The sequence below is a fragment of the Morchella sextelata genome (genome assembly GCF_020137385.1).
Source record: "Morchella sextelata strain SCLS chromosome Unknown scls_26, whole genome shotgun sequence".
NCBI lineage: Eukaryota > Fungi > Ascomycota > Pezizomycetes > Pezizales > Morchellaceae > Morchella > Morchella sextelata.
Genome location: NW_025408641.1, coordinates 524,263 through 540,061, shown reverse-complemented (window position 1 = coordinate 540,061; position 15,799 = coordinate 524,263). Strand labels below are relative to the sequence as shown.

At 50.6% G+C, this 15,799-nt stretch overlaps 6 protein-coding genes across 6 annotated transcripts; 2 read left to right on the top strand and 4 right to left on the bottom strand.

Moving 5' to 3' along the window:
- Positions 1-687: 687 nt before the first annotated feature.
- H6S33_008413 (uncharacterized protein) lies at positions 688-3,015 on the bottom strand (the record flags this gene model as incomplete). The annotated part of the gene is made up of 1 exon (XM_044839758.1): positions 688-3,015. One exon carries the CDS (start codon positions 3,013-3,015, stop codon positions 688-690), a length of 2,328 nt encoding a protein of 775 aa, XP_044687958.1.
- Positions 3,016-4,678: 1,663 nt separating this feature from the next.
- H6S33_008412 (uncharacterized protein) lies at positions 4,679-5,461 on the bottom strand (the record flags this gene model as incomplete). Its single annotated transcript, XM_044839757.1, has 2 exons — positions 4,679-5,338; positions 5,390-5,461. 2 exons carry the CDS (start codon positions 5,459-5,461, stop codon positions 4,679-4,681), a joined length of 732 nt encoding a protein of 243 aa, XP_044687957.1.
- A 1,425-nt stretch (positions 5,462-6,886) lies between these two features.
- H6S33_008411 (uncharacterized protein) lies at positions 6,887-9,000 on the bottom strand (the record flags this gene model as incomplete). Its single annotated transcript, XM_044839756.1, has 6 exons — positions 6,887-7,238; positions 7,298-7,547; positions 7,615-7,881; positions 7,930-8,621; positions 8,684-8,912; positions 8,994-9,000. 6 exons carry the CDS (start codon positions 8,998-9,000, stop codon positions 6,887-6,889), a joined length of 1,797 nt encoding a protein of 598 aa, XP_044687956.1.
- A 1,717-nt stretch (positions 9,001-10,717) lies between these two features.
- On the bottom strand, positions 10,718-12,034 carry H6S33_008410 (uncharacterized protein; the record flags this gene model as incomplete). Its single annotated transcript, XM_044839755.1, has 4 exons — positions 10,718-11,069; positions 11,132-11,183; positions 11,263-11,538; positions 11,662-12,034. 4 exons carry the CDS (start codon positions 12,032-12,034, stop codon positions 10,718-10,720), a joined length of 1,053 nt encoding a protein of 350 aa, XP_044687955.1.
- Positions 12,035-12,307: 273 nt separating this feature from the next.
- Positions 12,308-13,322, top strand: H6S33_008409 (uncharacterized protein; the record flags this gene model as incomplete). The annotated part of the gene is made up of 4 exons (XM_044839754.1): positions 12,308-12,376; positions 12,446-12,548; positions 12,611-13,191; positions 13,251-13,322. 4 exons carry the CDS (start codon positions 12,308-12,310, stop codon positions 13,320-13,322), a joined length of 825 nt encoding a protein of 274 aa, XP_044687954.1.
- A 456-nt stretch (positions 13,323-13,778) lies between these two features.
- Positions 13,779-15,518, top strand: H6S33_008408 (uncharacterized protein; the record flags this gene model as incomplete). The annotated part of the gene is made up of 4 exons (XM_044839752.1): positions 13,779-13,883; positions 13,953-14,126; positions 14,219-14,631; positions 14,708-15,518. The coding sequence occupies 4 exons, from the start codon at positions 13,779-13,781 to the stop codon at positions 15,516-15,518; spliced, it is 1,503 nt and encodes a 500-aa protein (XP_044687953.1).
- Positions 15,519-15,799: the final 281 nt, after the last annotated feature.

Sequence of the window (15,799 nt, the reverse complement as noted above, 5' to 3'; positions counted from 1 at the left end):
ACTTCTCGAGGTAGGAATCCACCACCAGCCGGTACGCACCTGCCGTGAAATATAAATGACTACTGTGTATTGATCCTCTCAGAACTCAGCCATGCAGTGGAAAACAGGTACCAGAGAATGCGGACCGCCACCACATACTCGTACTGGATAGTTTAGACCTTCTGCGGAACTATCCTCGTCTTGAAATCACAACATATATATACACGGCACTCTGCATACACGAATGAATTATCAATCAGTCAGTCACTACACACGGCACTCTGTATGGGTCGAGTGATATTTCATGTCCCAATGTTTTGCGATTTTGGGCCTTCATAGATTCTGAGCAAGTTCGCATATCAATAAGCGCGTTTGATTATATGTACATGTTTCCAAGTACAATCCCCTATATTCGTTGGAATAATTCACCAATCACCGTGTAAATAACTGTAGGTTGAAAAAAGAAAGAAAAAACGAGACGCGATAAAAAGATGTGCCTATTCCAAGAATACTCCAATACCAAGTTGATAAAAAAACAAAAGAGAATAAAAATGCAAAGATATAAAGCTCCAGGAACCCCCAAACCAAAACAAAAGAAAATAAAAGATACAAACTGCGCTTCCCCCGTTTAAACGTCACAATCATTACTTCGTCCAAACTTCTAACAATAACAATAAAAAATGATAGATAAAATATATGAATCTCTAATCAGGTGCTCGCCACGAGATTTTTTGTAGCCTCATCAATATAGCTTGAAAAGTCTACCGTCATTGCCACTTCCTCTGGCGTCGTCCCAGCACTGCTAGACTTCTCACTCTTCATACTTTCGCCATCCACCGGAGCGGCGATTCCCATATCTTCAAATATATCTAATCCATAGTCCATTTCGTTGAACTCTGGACTGGATGGTAGAAACCCTCCCCAGCTGTTTACTTCATCTTCCATTCCGTCACCAAGATTGAATAAAGGTGGCGGCGAACTTGGCATAGTCATGTCTGTCTCAAATATATTGTCGCCAAAATCGAAATTGTTGGTGGTGTCGAAGGGAGAGAGTCTGGGGAGATCGTCCGGTAAATGGGCACCGAGGTCTAGCGGGAGTGTCATAGGATCTGCCATTGTCATGATTTTTTCTAGGAGTTGCGATGTGGGAGAGAGTGAGGACTGAACTGCCGTCTGGGTGGTCTGTCCTTCAGGAGTGGCTTGAACAAGGCTACCGCATGCCTTTCTCTTCCCCCCAGGAGCGAAAATATCAGCGTTCCACGGAGATGGCGAAATCAGTTTTCCAGGCTTCATAGGTGAGCTCAAAGGCGTCCTAGGCTGTAAGGAAACACCCCTCTTTTTAATGGGTGTGGCTAGTCGTTGATCTTCACTCCCATTGTCAGGAGAAACAGCATCGGGAACACGATTTTCCTTCTCAAGTTCGGATCCTAAACCTTTGGGGTGAGTGGCATTCCCAGGTTTTAATGCTTTTCGAATAGACGAACAATTAGGGATTACTTTAACGGGAAACAGAAGTCGCCGTGGAGATTGTATATTTGTGTCAGCTTCCAAATCGATGGGGCTGTCTGCGCTGAGGCCGCGCTTGGCAGGGCTGGATTGAACGACACGCCTCGACGCTACTGAAGCTGCTTCCCAATCGGGGTCACTGCCTCTAACAGACCTGTTCCCTTTGGGTGTCATGGAATGCCTCTTTTGCACTGGTACTTGAGGAGGAGGCATCGGCAGTTCCTCTTCATCCTCATCAGGTACAACAATCGGTTCTATGCAAACCTCTGAATGCTGAGATAGAGCTTGGCTTGAAGCAGCAGGGGTTGGCAAGGCCTTTTTCTTCTTTGGTCGCGGCCTTTTTGGTGCAGGCTCTTCCTTCTTCCCATCCCAGTAATCCTGGGGCCGCATGGTCTTATGCGAGCCATACCACAATCCGCATGGGTTACAAAGTAGTAAATCTTTGTCTTTGTCTTTCTTTGATTTAGCATCACCTTCCACCTCTGCTTCTTCGCTGTCATCCTTCGTTGAAACCTTTCGCCAGGTGGGTGTTTCGATAGCCCCACAATTCATGCAAAAGTTCGGCATCTTTCCTTGCTCTATCGCGGCAAGCATTTGAGCATGGATGCGTTCTTTCACATTGGCAGCTGTACGAGCAGCTTTCTCGCTTTTTGATCGCTTTATTTTCCTCCCTCCATCCTCTCCGATATCGCTAGAGGCTACGGCATCCGAATTAATAGTGCCGGGATCTATTACTGACTTGGCTTTCTTAGGGTATTTTCGCTTTTGTTTTGGTTTTGGTTTTGGGACTTCGCTGAATGTGCTGGGGGAAGGTGCTGCAGTTTCAGTCATGTCATCAGGCAATGTACTTAGCCTATTAACAGTGGGAAATTTCAGGGCTGTCAATAATGCGGTTTCTTGGTCTGTCGTTGTGATTGGAGGCCGCGCAGGGGACTCGACAAACGGCGACCCGATATTTGCCACATCTGGTTTGACATCTTCAAAATTTGGATCCTCAAACAGAGACTCCACGTCCTGATGATACTCTTGCGACGCATGTTGAGCATCTTCGTTAGGAGGCAACGATGGCAGGACCGGACTTGTAGGCTCTGGTGAAAATTCGGCGTTGATTTCTTCGGCGGTTTCCTCTGGTGCAATCGGAGGAGATGATGCCATGATGGTGGAGTTGACAGTCTGAGGGGCCGGAGAGTTTTCATTTTCCGGGGAGAAGATCTCGGCATTAAACGATATAGAGAGTTGCTCCGTGGTCTCTGCAGGTACTTCAACTGGTTGAGGAGTTGCATCTTGTGGAACATCCAACGGTTCCTTGAATTTTTCCATGGGAGATGTAAAGAGCTCTGGTATCGGAGAAAGAGGGACGGGCGGCAGAGCTGCAGTAGCCTTCTTTCGAGATCCACCACTTGGCTTCCTTGGCCTCCCAGAATAATTTCGCACCTTCTTCTTTGGAGGCTCTCCATTCTCTTCTGATGATGTTGCATTTCCATCCCGACTGCTCTTCTTCGAACGGTTCTTCTCTGTTTCGGCCAGCATGCTCTTATCTAAAGTTCTTGACTGGGCTTGTAACGGCTCAGAAGCCGATGAGGGGTGTGTAGGTGGAGCTAGGATGTTAGGGTGTTGGTTTAAGTAAGTTGTCCAAGCTGAAGCATTAAACCCTCCCGGTATAACTTTTGAAAGAGCATTGTATGTATGTACAGACTGCACAAATTGGGCCTGTGTAAATGTCTGTACTGGCATGAGTTTAAATTTTACTTCTAATGTTTCCTTTACTTCGTCATTACTGAAGAATCCGAAGTTATTGCATGATATACGACCAGTAATGATATGCCGAGCAGGGGCGGGGTTATCTGATCCATTATTTGGGTTATTGACAGCTGTCATTGCCCATGAGAGTAGCCCACAGCCAACCAGAGGTATTCCTTGTTCCGAGTAATCATAAGCATAGACAGAATAGTCTTGACTAAGATTGGCTACCAGTTCAGGACTATCCAGAAGAAAAGACAATTCTAAAATTAGCAAGAAAGAACGTTCAAACTTGCATTTACTGGTTCCAACCTTGACGAGATCATGCTCAAAATGCATGTCTTGAACTCTACCGCTCCCACTAGGAGGTCCTTATCAATTTGTATGGCCCTACTGTTAATGGGATGAGGATATCGTGCCAGGCAGTTTGATTTGCTCTCATCATCGAATGTGTATGCTACCTTCACTATCAATGAAAATCACTTTTGCGTTAGCGTTTGTTTGTGACTGTTCTTCTTAAATCCATCATAAGTAGACGCGTACATCGCATAGACCTCGGTTGGTTTTCACCCTGAACCCCCACAGATGACCCGGGGGGAGTAGCCATGGCTGAAGAAGACATCTAGATTTCTTCAGCCGTGAGGTTGTTCGGTTACGGCACGACGATGTTGAATAGGCGCCCAGTTGTCCTCCTGACCCTCTATCCTTCTCTGAACCGAAGGGTCACCGTTCGCACAACGCACCAAAATTGATGGGTTCGGTAATAGCCCTTGGCGCGTTGAAGGATACTACGAAGTAGTGTGGAGATGGGATGGGAAGTGCAGTTGTGGTTTGATGGATGGATGATTTCGTGAGGATCGTTGTGTGTGGAAAGATCGAGGGGGGTGAGGTTAAGTTTGAGGTAACCGAAGGAGAATGTGCAGAGCGGTCGTAGTGCAAAGCGTGCTGTGAGGGGCGCGACATTGAGGCCTTGGGAATGGAAGGCCGGAAATGGAAAAATGTAATAGGCTTGAACGCGCGCAGGGGTCGGCTTTAGTGATAGAATTGACCCCTGTCATAACCTCAAACTCAGCACAATTCACGACAACGCGCTCCTCGAGCAACCATGCGGGTTAAACGCGACACAAATCACTTTGCAGCCCAATCTGGCTTGGGATCTCTTCCCTAACTCGTTAGAACTTAGAACCACTTTAACCACTCTATCTGAGGATAACGCCAGCTCTGATAATCAGTAAAATTTAATCCTCTCCTCTGATATAGAACCCTAGTTCAATATGTTTGCACTTCGCTCTCTCCTGTTACCTCTCTCTATATATTAACTAGAACACCAACCACTAATTATTTGATTGATAGCCACATTAAAACTGCTACAAGTGCTACAGCCAAGAAATGGAAGAGGAAAATAGATATTGAGAGTTTTGAATTCCTCTGTGATACCCAAGGTGCATTCTGCTCATGTATGTAGCATCTCCCTCAACCACGCCACTTCCATCCCTTCCATCCCAACAATCCGCACCCCCGCCTCTAGCATAGACCCCTCCGCCTCCTTCCACCCTTCTACAGGATCCACCGCCATTGTACCCTCCTTCACTACAAACGTAGTGTACCCAAACCTCGCTGAATCTATTGCACTGGCTCTAACACAATAATCTTGCGCTAGTCCTACAATATACATATGTGTTATCCCCTTCTCTTGTAGAAGACGTGGTAGCTCCGAAGTGCTCACACTCGTAGACTCAGATGTGAATGGAGCTTCATGGAACGGGTCTGTAAACGAGGAATACATCTCTAGCCTGGAATCCTTCCCCTTATCGATGATCATATCGATCAGGTTTCCATGGAGCTCAGGAAGCAACTGTGCCCCTGGTGTGTCTTGAATACAGTGAGGGGGCCATAGGAGGGTCTCATAGGTTCGCGATGGGTCGAAAGGATGGATAATGGTTGTTTTGGACACGTATGCGATGTTGTCTGGACCCGCGTGGTTGGAAGCGAAAGATATGTGGTCACGAGGATGCCAATCCCTTGTAGCGACTTTGATAGCGAAAGGGAGTGAAAGAAGCTCGTTCACAGTTGGCACGATATTTCGTCCGTTCGGAACTGCAAGAGATCCGTTCTGCGGCCATATTAGAATGCGGGCGAAGCGGGAATAGGTGGGAGTACAAACTGGAGGGCAGAAATCTTCTTGCACATCAACAACTAAAAGAGCTGGTTTAAAATTTTGTGGTGCTTGCGACATTATGAAATATCGACTTCTTTGGTGTGGTAATGACTGAGGATGATTACATGTAGGTAGGTGAAGACAAGATAGATTGGGATGGTTCGCTTATATCACTACTTCTGGCATAGCTTCATGCAACGTCAAGATAAGATAAGCCATCAACTATTATCGCTTGAGATTAGCGAGAAATCTCAGCCAAGCCTTTAATTGATCAAGCGAACCAGTAATAGTAATAACTGGAATTACTTAAGCACGCAAGAGTTAGGTATCTACAGATCTTTTTCTTTTTCTTGGGGCGAATCCCGGGGGATACTCTTCGTATTGCAAGTCGGGTATGTAGAGTAGATAGACTGAGCTAGGATTAGAGCCAAGTGGATTTAATCTCTAATAATTGCATGCATGTATGTATGTACGTGGGATTAATCGACCTAGCACACCTGGGAGGGGGAAATACATGTACTTGTAGCGTAGTTCTACTACATCCCCAGTCTCAAACCGCGAGCAAGTAAGCTGCTCGTAGCTACAGGGGATAGGTATATGTATGAGACTACTACAACCCACCTAGCTCAGTGACACTCACTGAGGAAGGCCGCTCTGGGTCCCTTGGAGAGTCACCATCCCCCAAAAATTACATGTATGCACTGCTCAGCTCGCTCGCCACATAAAGAGCTACATCCTCATATATGTATATATCAACATCGATATTGCGGGGAGTTCTTGAGAGGACAGCAGCTGTATTTAGGAGCAGGAACCAATTTCTACATCTCGACTTCTACAACTACCCCGTAATTCACCAGCGATTGGCCTGGCAACAGTGTTTTAATTCATTTCATCTTGTAGATGTCTTAATCCGCTGCCTAATTGGACGTCCTCACTTTGTCAAAAACATATAGCTAAGAGACTTAGCTGACCGCAGGGTGAGAGTTATAGGCACAACAAAGCCCTAAAGTTTATATGGAGGTGCTGTAGACGTTGGATGAAGCCATTACTTCTGCAGGTTCTCCTTGTTGTTGACAAAGGCCAATATTGCCATTGCTCGGAATTAAGCAAGGAGCTCACAAAAATATAGGGGACGTTGTGGGCAGAAATGAAGTAAACGACAAGTACATGAAGATAGATACATTATATTATAATCTTCCATAAAAAGAAGATGCAATATGTATGTATATCTTGACCAACATCCTTTTCTTCAAAATTACATGGCTCTGAATGTCTGTATGCACTTCACATATGTAGGCTTACCACGTAAGTGTAAAGATTTTCGTGCGCTTAGGATTCTACAACGCGACTAATGGCTTAAAATGATACATGCATGTATCAAAATATTTGGAGAAGCAGTGGGTATTAATGGTTTACATAGTACATTTCAATCTTATTCGGAGCTCATACGTGTACATAGACTCTCGGCCTCCAGAGCTCGAGACTTTGTTCCTCATCCACTCTTTACTTAGACTGCGCGAAGCCCTCAACCAAGACTGCAATTCCCACGGCACCAGGATCCAGAGTATCCCCAATCTCATTAACATAGACACTTCTTCCCAGACGTGGTCTCATCCCCTTTGTACTATCTGCGCCTTCTCTTGCAGCCTTTGCTGCAGCAACCAACCCTTTATCCTCCGCCAGTGCAATAATGAAAGGCTGTAGTGCATCAACCAAGGTCCTATCGCCTGGCTGTGCAGGGGTGTATCTCCTCAAAGATACAAGAGCGGCCATTGCGGCAGTTGCCCATGTCTTGAGTGTTGCCCTCTCTTCCCCACTCCTCCGGAGCGCTTTCGCAAGGGAGTTGAGAAAGATTCTATTCTTGTAAGCACTACGCAGGGAGGTAAAGGTATGTGGATAGGTGGGTGGACATACGAGTAAATGGCCCCTGAAGTACCATCCATATGCTCCTCCACTATCTCTGCAAGCTTTGCGACGGTGATGACTGCATCTGGGACAACCTTCCCGGAATCAATGAACTTGAGTACCGCTTCTGCACCTGACTTAAGCGCGAGCCCACAGTCACCATCACCTACGATTTCATCGGCCTTTGTGATCTCTGGCTCAGCCTCAATGAGTTTTTTCAACCCTGCAGTCAGTATCTTCGAGAAGATAGCCGTATCCACTAATTTGGGTTACCCACTAGTTAGCGTTCAACCTTGAACACATATCCTGGACTGTATTTTACGAACTTTTCAATTTTGAAGATGGTATTCTCTCATCAACTGCAATCTTCTCGGCCACCTCGTCCTTGACTTTGTTATCCCAAGTTTCAGGCTTGACAATCATCGGCCATCCGATTGTTTCGCATGGCGCGTCCAGAAGTTCTAGCATACTCTTCCCTTTCCCAAGCCCGGTATCAACCAGTCTCAGAAGACTAATGCTGAAACCATTCCCATTCAAGCTGGTCATATAGGTTCCACTGAATACTCTTTTTGGCTCAATACCATAAGTCGCGTCTATAAACATTAGCCAGCCTTCTAATACGCAATTCTAGGTATACACACCAAGCTGTTTGACGACTTCTGTAGTGACACCTCCCATCTCTAGGGGACTGACACCCCCCAAATTATTGATCAACAGGACCCATCCCTCGTTCTTCTCTACTTCTTCTAGGTATCCGCGGTCTTTATCGCTCGAATCTAATAATTGTTTCAACAGCAGACTCACTAGTTCACCGAGCGGCGGGATTGGAATCCTCTTGAACCCCTGCTCATTATGAATCCCCATCCCTACCTCTACATCCGTTTCCTTCAACGCTGCCTCATTCTCTGCCGTTCCATGGCCCGGTACGTGCACATGTCCCAGCGAGCTCCCAACACTCACCAAATTAGCACTCACCAACCTTGCGACCTCCGTCACTTCCTGCAAGTTGCCCTTTGCGGCTGCTAGCGCCCCAGCGACCTTGTGGACTAGCACCGTACCAGCGATACCTCTGCGCCCAACTTTGCCGTTTATTTCACGCCCGACACCGACGTCGTCGCCGACTACTACCATCTCGACATCTAGACCAGCGGCCTTGGCCTTTTCGCTTGCCAGCCCAAAATGGAGCACATCGCCGGTGTAGTTCATAACGATCATACACACCCCACTATTGGGGTTCACACGGTGGATGATGGCATTATAGATCTGTCTGACACTTGGACTGGCAAAAATCGATCCTGAGACGGCAGCACGGAGAATGCCGCTGCCTACAAAGCTATGAGGTTTCATCCCAAGTGTCAGCAAGCGCTTCTCGGACATCTCATCCGCAGCTATAACTCATGGGCATTCTGATATGGCCTGGAAATGAGCATGTGAGGTTGATACCTGACAAAACTGGGTTCATGACCAGCACCTCCGCCGGAGACAATCGCGACGGTGTCAGCGGCGTTGTGCCTCGAGTAAACGATTTTGTTTTCCTCATCTAGCTTGAGCGCTGGGTTTGTGACGGGCACTGATCGAAGCGCTGATGCGACTAGGTCTGCTGCGTCATTGATGAAATGCTTGTCTATCGACCCACCAGTTAGCTTTACCTTGTGGAGGTGTCTGGGGGGGCCAATGATATGACGTCAAATAAGGCTGAACTTACTGGACATCTTGATTGTTTAAAATCGATGTTTTAGTTGGCTACTTTGGTTGATTGGTCTGTCCTTCAAATAACGAAACCGATCCAATAGATATTTGCAAATAAGATGAGCAGATTCCTGATGTCTTTACGGAGGGGAAACGTTACGAATCGTGTGGGAGCGAGAGGGGTCAACTAAGTATCATGCCATGGAATTGGTTCTTCAGGCAAAACAACCTCCATGAAAAATACATCCCAGAAAAACAAGCAAAATAAAACGGCTATGAAGTCAACGGAAAACAGATACGGAAACTGGTTTGGAAATCATTTCGTTGAGTCTAACTGCTCGGTTATGCGGTCGTTGTGAAGCGTCGTGGGGTAGCCGGTGGATTATCCGAGGCTAACCCGATTGGGACAATTATCGGCATAATAATTGCGCGAGTGCATACGGTGATCAGGTACACCGCGACAGTTACGGCAGACAACGGGATACTCAAAGTCGCTAGTACAGTAGAAAATTTGCAAGGCATATCTCACACGGAAAAGAAAGAAAAAGAAAACATGGGTTGGATAGTCAGTCTTTTATCCTAGTATCGTAGGGCGCTTTTTGAGAATGGTTATCGGAGACGATGATTCACTGAGAGTCTCGGTGAGTGTGCTCTACTAGCTCCACTTTCTATTGCCGTAGACGCGTATCCACCACCCATCTAGACCTTCACTAGACCGGATTGTGGCTGCAGCTCTCTAATAGCGTTTTCCACGAAGCAAAACAGCTACCGAAAAACATACCTGGGTCAGCTGCGGTTACATATTCGATTAGGAAAAGCCAAGGGTTTGCGGCTTTTGTTTATGGAGGTAGAAGGATTTGCATCATAGATGATCACTCGCCAGCCACGGGGCCACGGAATCGAGGTGTCGGAGGTCTTGGTTTATAACGGAGACCCTCCGGATTGGGCATCTATAATGATCAGTAACCAAAATGGAACCACGAAATCGTAAGACTTGACGTCCCCACGACCACATTCACTGGGTTCTATTAGCCTGTTGTCGAAAGATGGAATATCGATCATTGGCTTGTCACAATGTCAACCTGGATGCTAGGGTAATCACTTTCTTGGGTTACCCTGCCCTCGTTTGGTGTTTAATATTTCGAATTCGCGGTGCCGTGGAATTTGGTGAAGCTTTTATCCTGAGATCTACCAAGATTACACGGGGTCTGAAAGATTGGATTCTCAAAATTATGCAACTACCAATCTTAGAGTGAATTGTCTCTGGCGGGCTGGCCTGTGTCATCTAAATTGAATGCCGGCTGGCAGGTTCAAATTTACCGTCGCAGTGCCGTTGCAAATTAATTGGTGTTGCAGCTTGAGTGTTGGAAAAACCCAATGTCTAAAGCATCAATCTTAAAGGTTGATCGACCGGGCCGGAATTCTATAGAGTCCCCATTTTTTTTTTACATGTATGAAGACATCAAAGTCCATACCACACCAACATGCCGCCGTTCACCCACAGAAAGTCTATCTCTATCTGTACCAGTTGCACCAGCCAGAAGCTACTCCCAACCCCCCATTAGACCAGCCCAGCCCAGCCTAGCCCAAACAATAAATGAGATAACGACTCAAAATGAAGCCCCTCCCCAATTCCTCTACAAAAAATACCAACTATATACACACACCCTTGAAAGAAGAAAAAAAGAAGGGAAAAAAAAGATGCTATTTTTACTCACTATATCCACACACACATATAAACTACGTATCCTTCACCCTCGTAAACATGACATCCCATCCCGGCAGCCCGTTCCTCTGCATCACCTCCTTGGTGTCCTCGTCCCAGCGGCCACGCCACATGTGCGCGCCCACGGTCTTGAGCTCGTGCTTCTCCTGGAACGAGCGCAGGTTGAAGGTCTCGCGGTCGATCTTGCCGGCGAGGAGCGCGGGGTCGAGGCGCTTGTTGCCGGGCTGCTCGAACACGAAGAGGGCGTAGCGGTGGTAGGGGCTGCCTTTTTGCACGTGCGGGGGGAGGTAGGGGAGCAGGGTGTCGGAGGGTTTGGCGCCGGTGCCGATGGCTTGCGTTTGCATGGGGGAGATGGGGATGTTGGAGCTGTGGAGAAGGGGGGTGTTAGCGGGGGTTTGGGGGGCAGGGGAGAGGGGGGGGGGACATACACGATCCAGTGGCAGCGGTAGCGGAAACCGTCTTTTTCAAGGTCGGGGACATCTGTGAATCACAACCACCAATTAGGACTGACTGATCACCGAGAAGGGCGGATATGTGTATGGGTATGGGTATGGCATACCAGGATCCACAACGGCAATGGTGCACAGTTTCTCGCCCTGGCGGAAGGGGATGATCTTGAGCGTTGGCGGGCGCTCCGAGTTCTTTGACCCCACAAACACTCCCGGGGCGGTGTCCCGCCCCACGAAGCGCACCTGGACGTCGACGCGGGGGTCGACATTGGGGAGCACGTCGGGGATGACGCTCATCTGCGTGAGGCGCTGCATGAGCACGGGTCTGCGCATGGAGCGCCATTTCTTCTCGAGCAGGAAGCGGTAGACGGGCTTGTTCATGCCGACTGTCACATACCGCACGCCATCATTAGCAATTGCCCCCCCCCCCCCCCCCCCCCGTAGTAGCAGCAGTAGTAGAATAGTAGAATAGTAGTAGTAGTGGGCAGTGGTAGAGGAATTGAACTTACTGACGCCCGTGTCAAAGTTGTACTTGACCCTGGGGTTGTTGATGTCGGCCTTGATCTTGAGGTCCTCCAGGTATCTGGTCATGCTCTTGACGACCCTGCTGGTGGGCGTGAGGTTCTTGTACTTGATCATCTTTGCGATTTTCTCGTGCTCGTCCTTGATCAGGACGAGCTTCTCCTCGCGGTCCTTGCGGATCACGTCGAGCGCGTGCTGGTACGTCTGGAAGGGCATGCTCTCGATCGTGCGCATCTTCCTGGCGTGGGCCTCGACTTCGGGCGTTGCCAGTGGTACTGCTGCTGGTGCGGCGCGGGCCTTGGTGCGGAGCCCCCGCAGGCCGAGGCGGGGGAGGGCGGACAGCCGGGTGCTGGTGGACATTTGGGGGGGGGGGGGGGGGAGTTGAGGGTTGGGAGGGGAGGAGAGGAGAGTGTGGGGGAGGCGGAGGGGAGGCGGAGGGTTGTTTGGCGGGGTGGGTTAATTGGGTCTGCGGTTGTGAGGTTCGAGAAAAGTTTCAACGCACCACCCCACCCTAACCCTCGGGAAGCTGGCTGGCGATCTCCAGATCTCGAGATATCAACCACAACACCCCCCCCCCCCCCCCAATTACACGCAACTGTCGAGTTTGTTGCAGCGATAATCACCGGACGGATAATGGCTATGAGATCAATCAGCACTGGCCGAGGCCTTCTCGGTGGCCGCGGGGCAATGGATGTCTTGAAGGTTTTTCTTTCCTTTACCCCACTTGATTGAGAGGCTTCATGGGGAGATTCTCACGAGACGCACATGCAGGCCCTCCAGACCCGCCCAATGGCCACCGAGGCCTCCTCCTCCCCCTCCGTCAAAGTCCTCCCCATGGACCCTCCCCCGCCGCCCTCCTTCGCCTATAGAAAAGGTCTCTCCCACCCCCGTCCCCGTACCCGTCATGGCCCCAACCCCCCACTAACACCCCACCAGCACCCACCGTCCTCGCCACAATCCACAAGTTCCCCTCGCTGGAGCCCTCGCACTTCGAGGCCTTCCCCAGCACCTTCCTGCACGCCCCGCTGCGCCGCGACATCCTCCACCGCGCCGTCATCTTCGAGGGCGACTGCCACCGCTTTGGCCTCGCCTCCACAAAGACGCGCCGCGAGATCCACGGGTCCGGCCACAAGCTGCGCCCGCAGAAGGGGACGGGCCGCGCCCGTCTCGGTGACAAGTCGTCGCCGATGCTGCGCGGTGGTGCTGTCTCGCATGGGCCCCGCCCGAGAGACTTTGCGACGAAGCTGCCGAGGAAGATGTATGATATGGCGTGGAGGAACGCGCTGAGCTATCGCTACAGGAGGGGCCAGTTGGTCGTGGTGGAGGGGGAGCTGGAGATGGCGGAGGCGGATAAGGGGCTGGCGCTGGGTGTGCTGAGGGCGCATGGGTGGGGGAATGAGGGCGGGAGGAGTTTGCTGATTACTAGGTTTGAGAGGCATAATCTTAAGAAGGCGATGGCGGACTTGGGCGCGGAGGGGAGGGTGCTGACGGTGGGGGAGGTGGATGTGAAGGATCTGGTGAGTTTGTTGGTTCTTTGGTTTTGTGGGTTTGGGAGTGCTAATGGTGGTGATTGTAGTTGGAAATGGGCAGGATTGTCATCGAGAAGGAGGCCCTTGTGCACTTCCAGGAGGAGCACAGCGAGGAGTAGAGGAGGAGTTCTGAATACTCGTGTAGAATACAGTATAGAAAAACCAATTGACATCACTAGACTACTGCAGTTCACTCCCGGCAATAACCAGTATTTTGATTAGTGTAGTACATGTGCAAAATAAATAATTAATGCCAATTCCCCCCAGTGTTTTTTTATACGTGCATCAGTCAGTTATGAAACACCGCATTGCAGGGTGAATGATCGAAATGCCAGTTCTCGATTAGTATGCAGTTAGATCCGACATTCGCTCGCTAGTCGCACGCAGCCTCGGCCCCCGCCAAAGTTTGCCTTTCACCACCGCCGCGCACCAACCACAACGTCTGCAGACATCTCGAGCATACCCGCCGCATACCGAGCAACCTCGCCCTCGCCCTCCCCCTCCCCCTCCCCCTCCCCCTCGCCCTCCCCCTCGCCCCCCCCACACACATCTCTCCTTCCTCCCTTCTCTCCTCGATGCTGTTCCGCACAAGCTGTGCTCGACTGCTGTCGAGGCCGTCACTGTCACTAGCACACACAATGCCTCTGCGCTCAAAGATCCTCAATCCCGCATTCACAAAGGTACCAGAGTCCCTCCACTCTCATACTATCTACAGAGACTGATTAATTGACTGATTGATCTCCCTCCAGATGTCAATGTCCACGACGACAGCCGAGGCAAAAAAGGTGCTCCCTGAAGAGAACCCCGCCGACGACGTCCTCTTCAACTCCATCTTCGGCGTCCGCACAATCGAGCTGAACCGCCCCTCGAAACTCAATGCGCTCAACAAGTCCATGGCCGAGAAAATCGTGCCGCGCCTGCAAGTACGTCTTCTCCCCCATCGCCATCGTCATGGCCGTGGCCGTGGCACTAGTAGTTGCACCACATCTCTAACCCCCCAGCGCCCCCACCATAGGAATGGGAAAAATCCCAACTCGCAAACATCATCATCCTCAAGGGCCATGGCGGACGTGCCCTCTGCGCCGGCGGCGACGTCGGTGTCCTCGCGGCCCTTAACATGACGGGCGAGGAGGGCATCGCACAGTCGATCGCGTACTTTGGCCTCGAGTACCAGCTCGACCATCTGATTGCGACCTACACGAAGCCGTATGTGGCCTTCATGGACGGCATCACCATGGGCGGCGGTGTCGGGCTTAGTGTCCATGCGCCGTTCCGTATTGCGACCGAGAACACCCGGTTTGCGATGCCCGAGACTAAGATTGGGTTCTTCCCGGATGTCGGGGCGAGCTTCTTCCTGCCCAGGTTGGAGGGGCAGGTCGGCACGTATCTCGCACTGACGAGTGAGCAGTTGAAGGGCGTGCAGGCTCTGTGAGTCCTCTCTTCTTTTTTTGATATATGTCTATACATGGTGCCAGCAGTGGTGGAAGTGACTGACGAACCGCAGCTACGCCGGCATCGCAACCCACTACATCCACTCCTCCAGTCTCCCCGACCTCGAGGCCCGTCTCGCCGAGCTCACATTCGACGACCTCGCCACCTCGCGCGAGAAATGGAGCATCATCGACAGCACCATCAACGAGTTCAGCACGGGCCTCCCCGACGAGCCCATCCAGCTCGGCGGCGAGATGCGCAAATCCATCGACGCCTGCTTCGCGCACAACACCATGGAGGAGATCATCGCCGCGCTGCGCGCCCACAACACGCCCTGGGCCGAGCAGACGCTCGACACGCTGCTGCAGCGCTCGCCGACGTCGCTGCGCGTCACGCTGCAGCTGATGCGCCTCGGCACGGGCTACGAGTGGACTATCGCCGAGGCGTTCCAGCGCGAGTATGCGGTGGCATCGCACTTCATGAGGCATCCGGACTTTGTGGAGGGGGTTGAGCATGTGCTGGAGAAGAAGGAGGGCCCACCGAAGGAGGGCCCACCGAAGTGGACGCCGCCGACGCTGGAGGAGCTCGGCGAGGAGCAGGTGAAGGCGTTTGTGAACCCGGCGCCGGGGGAGCAGAGGTTGGCGCTGTTGAGGGATCCGGGGGTCGCGGATTATGAGAGGTATCCGCATGAGGGGGTGGTTGGGCTCCCGACGGAGGCGGAGATCAGGAGGCTGGTGGTGGGACAGAATACGTGGGTGAGGGAGGATGTGGTGAGGCATTTCGTGGAGAGGAGAGGGGGGAGGGAGGGCGTGGAGCAGAAGGTGAGGGATGTGGTAGAGAGGATGACGTGGGAGGAGCATGGCATGGTGAGGTGGAGGGACTGAATGGTGGTTTAGTTGGGGACTGAATTAGTGTATAAAGGAATTGACTGTTTGCCCAAGCCAGCTTCTTCTTCTTCTCTATTTCCTTGAAGGATGCGCTGTGAAAATGATATATGTGCATGGTACGCAGTAACAACATTGGTATTTTATGTCCATAGATCCATTGATGTCCTATCTTGCTTCCTCTGCTACGCATGACTGCAGTGATACCTTTGGCATTATGTTTTATGCCCGTTGATACAAAGCCAGTATTCCTCTTTACTCCCAAGAACCTCCAGTAAACC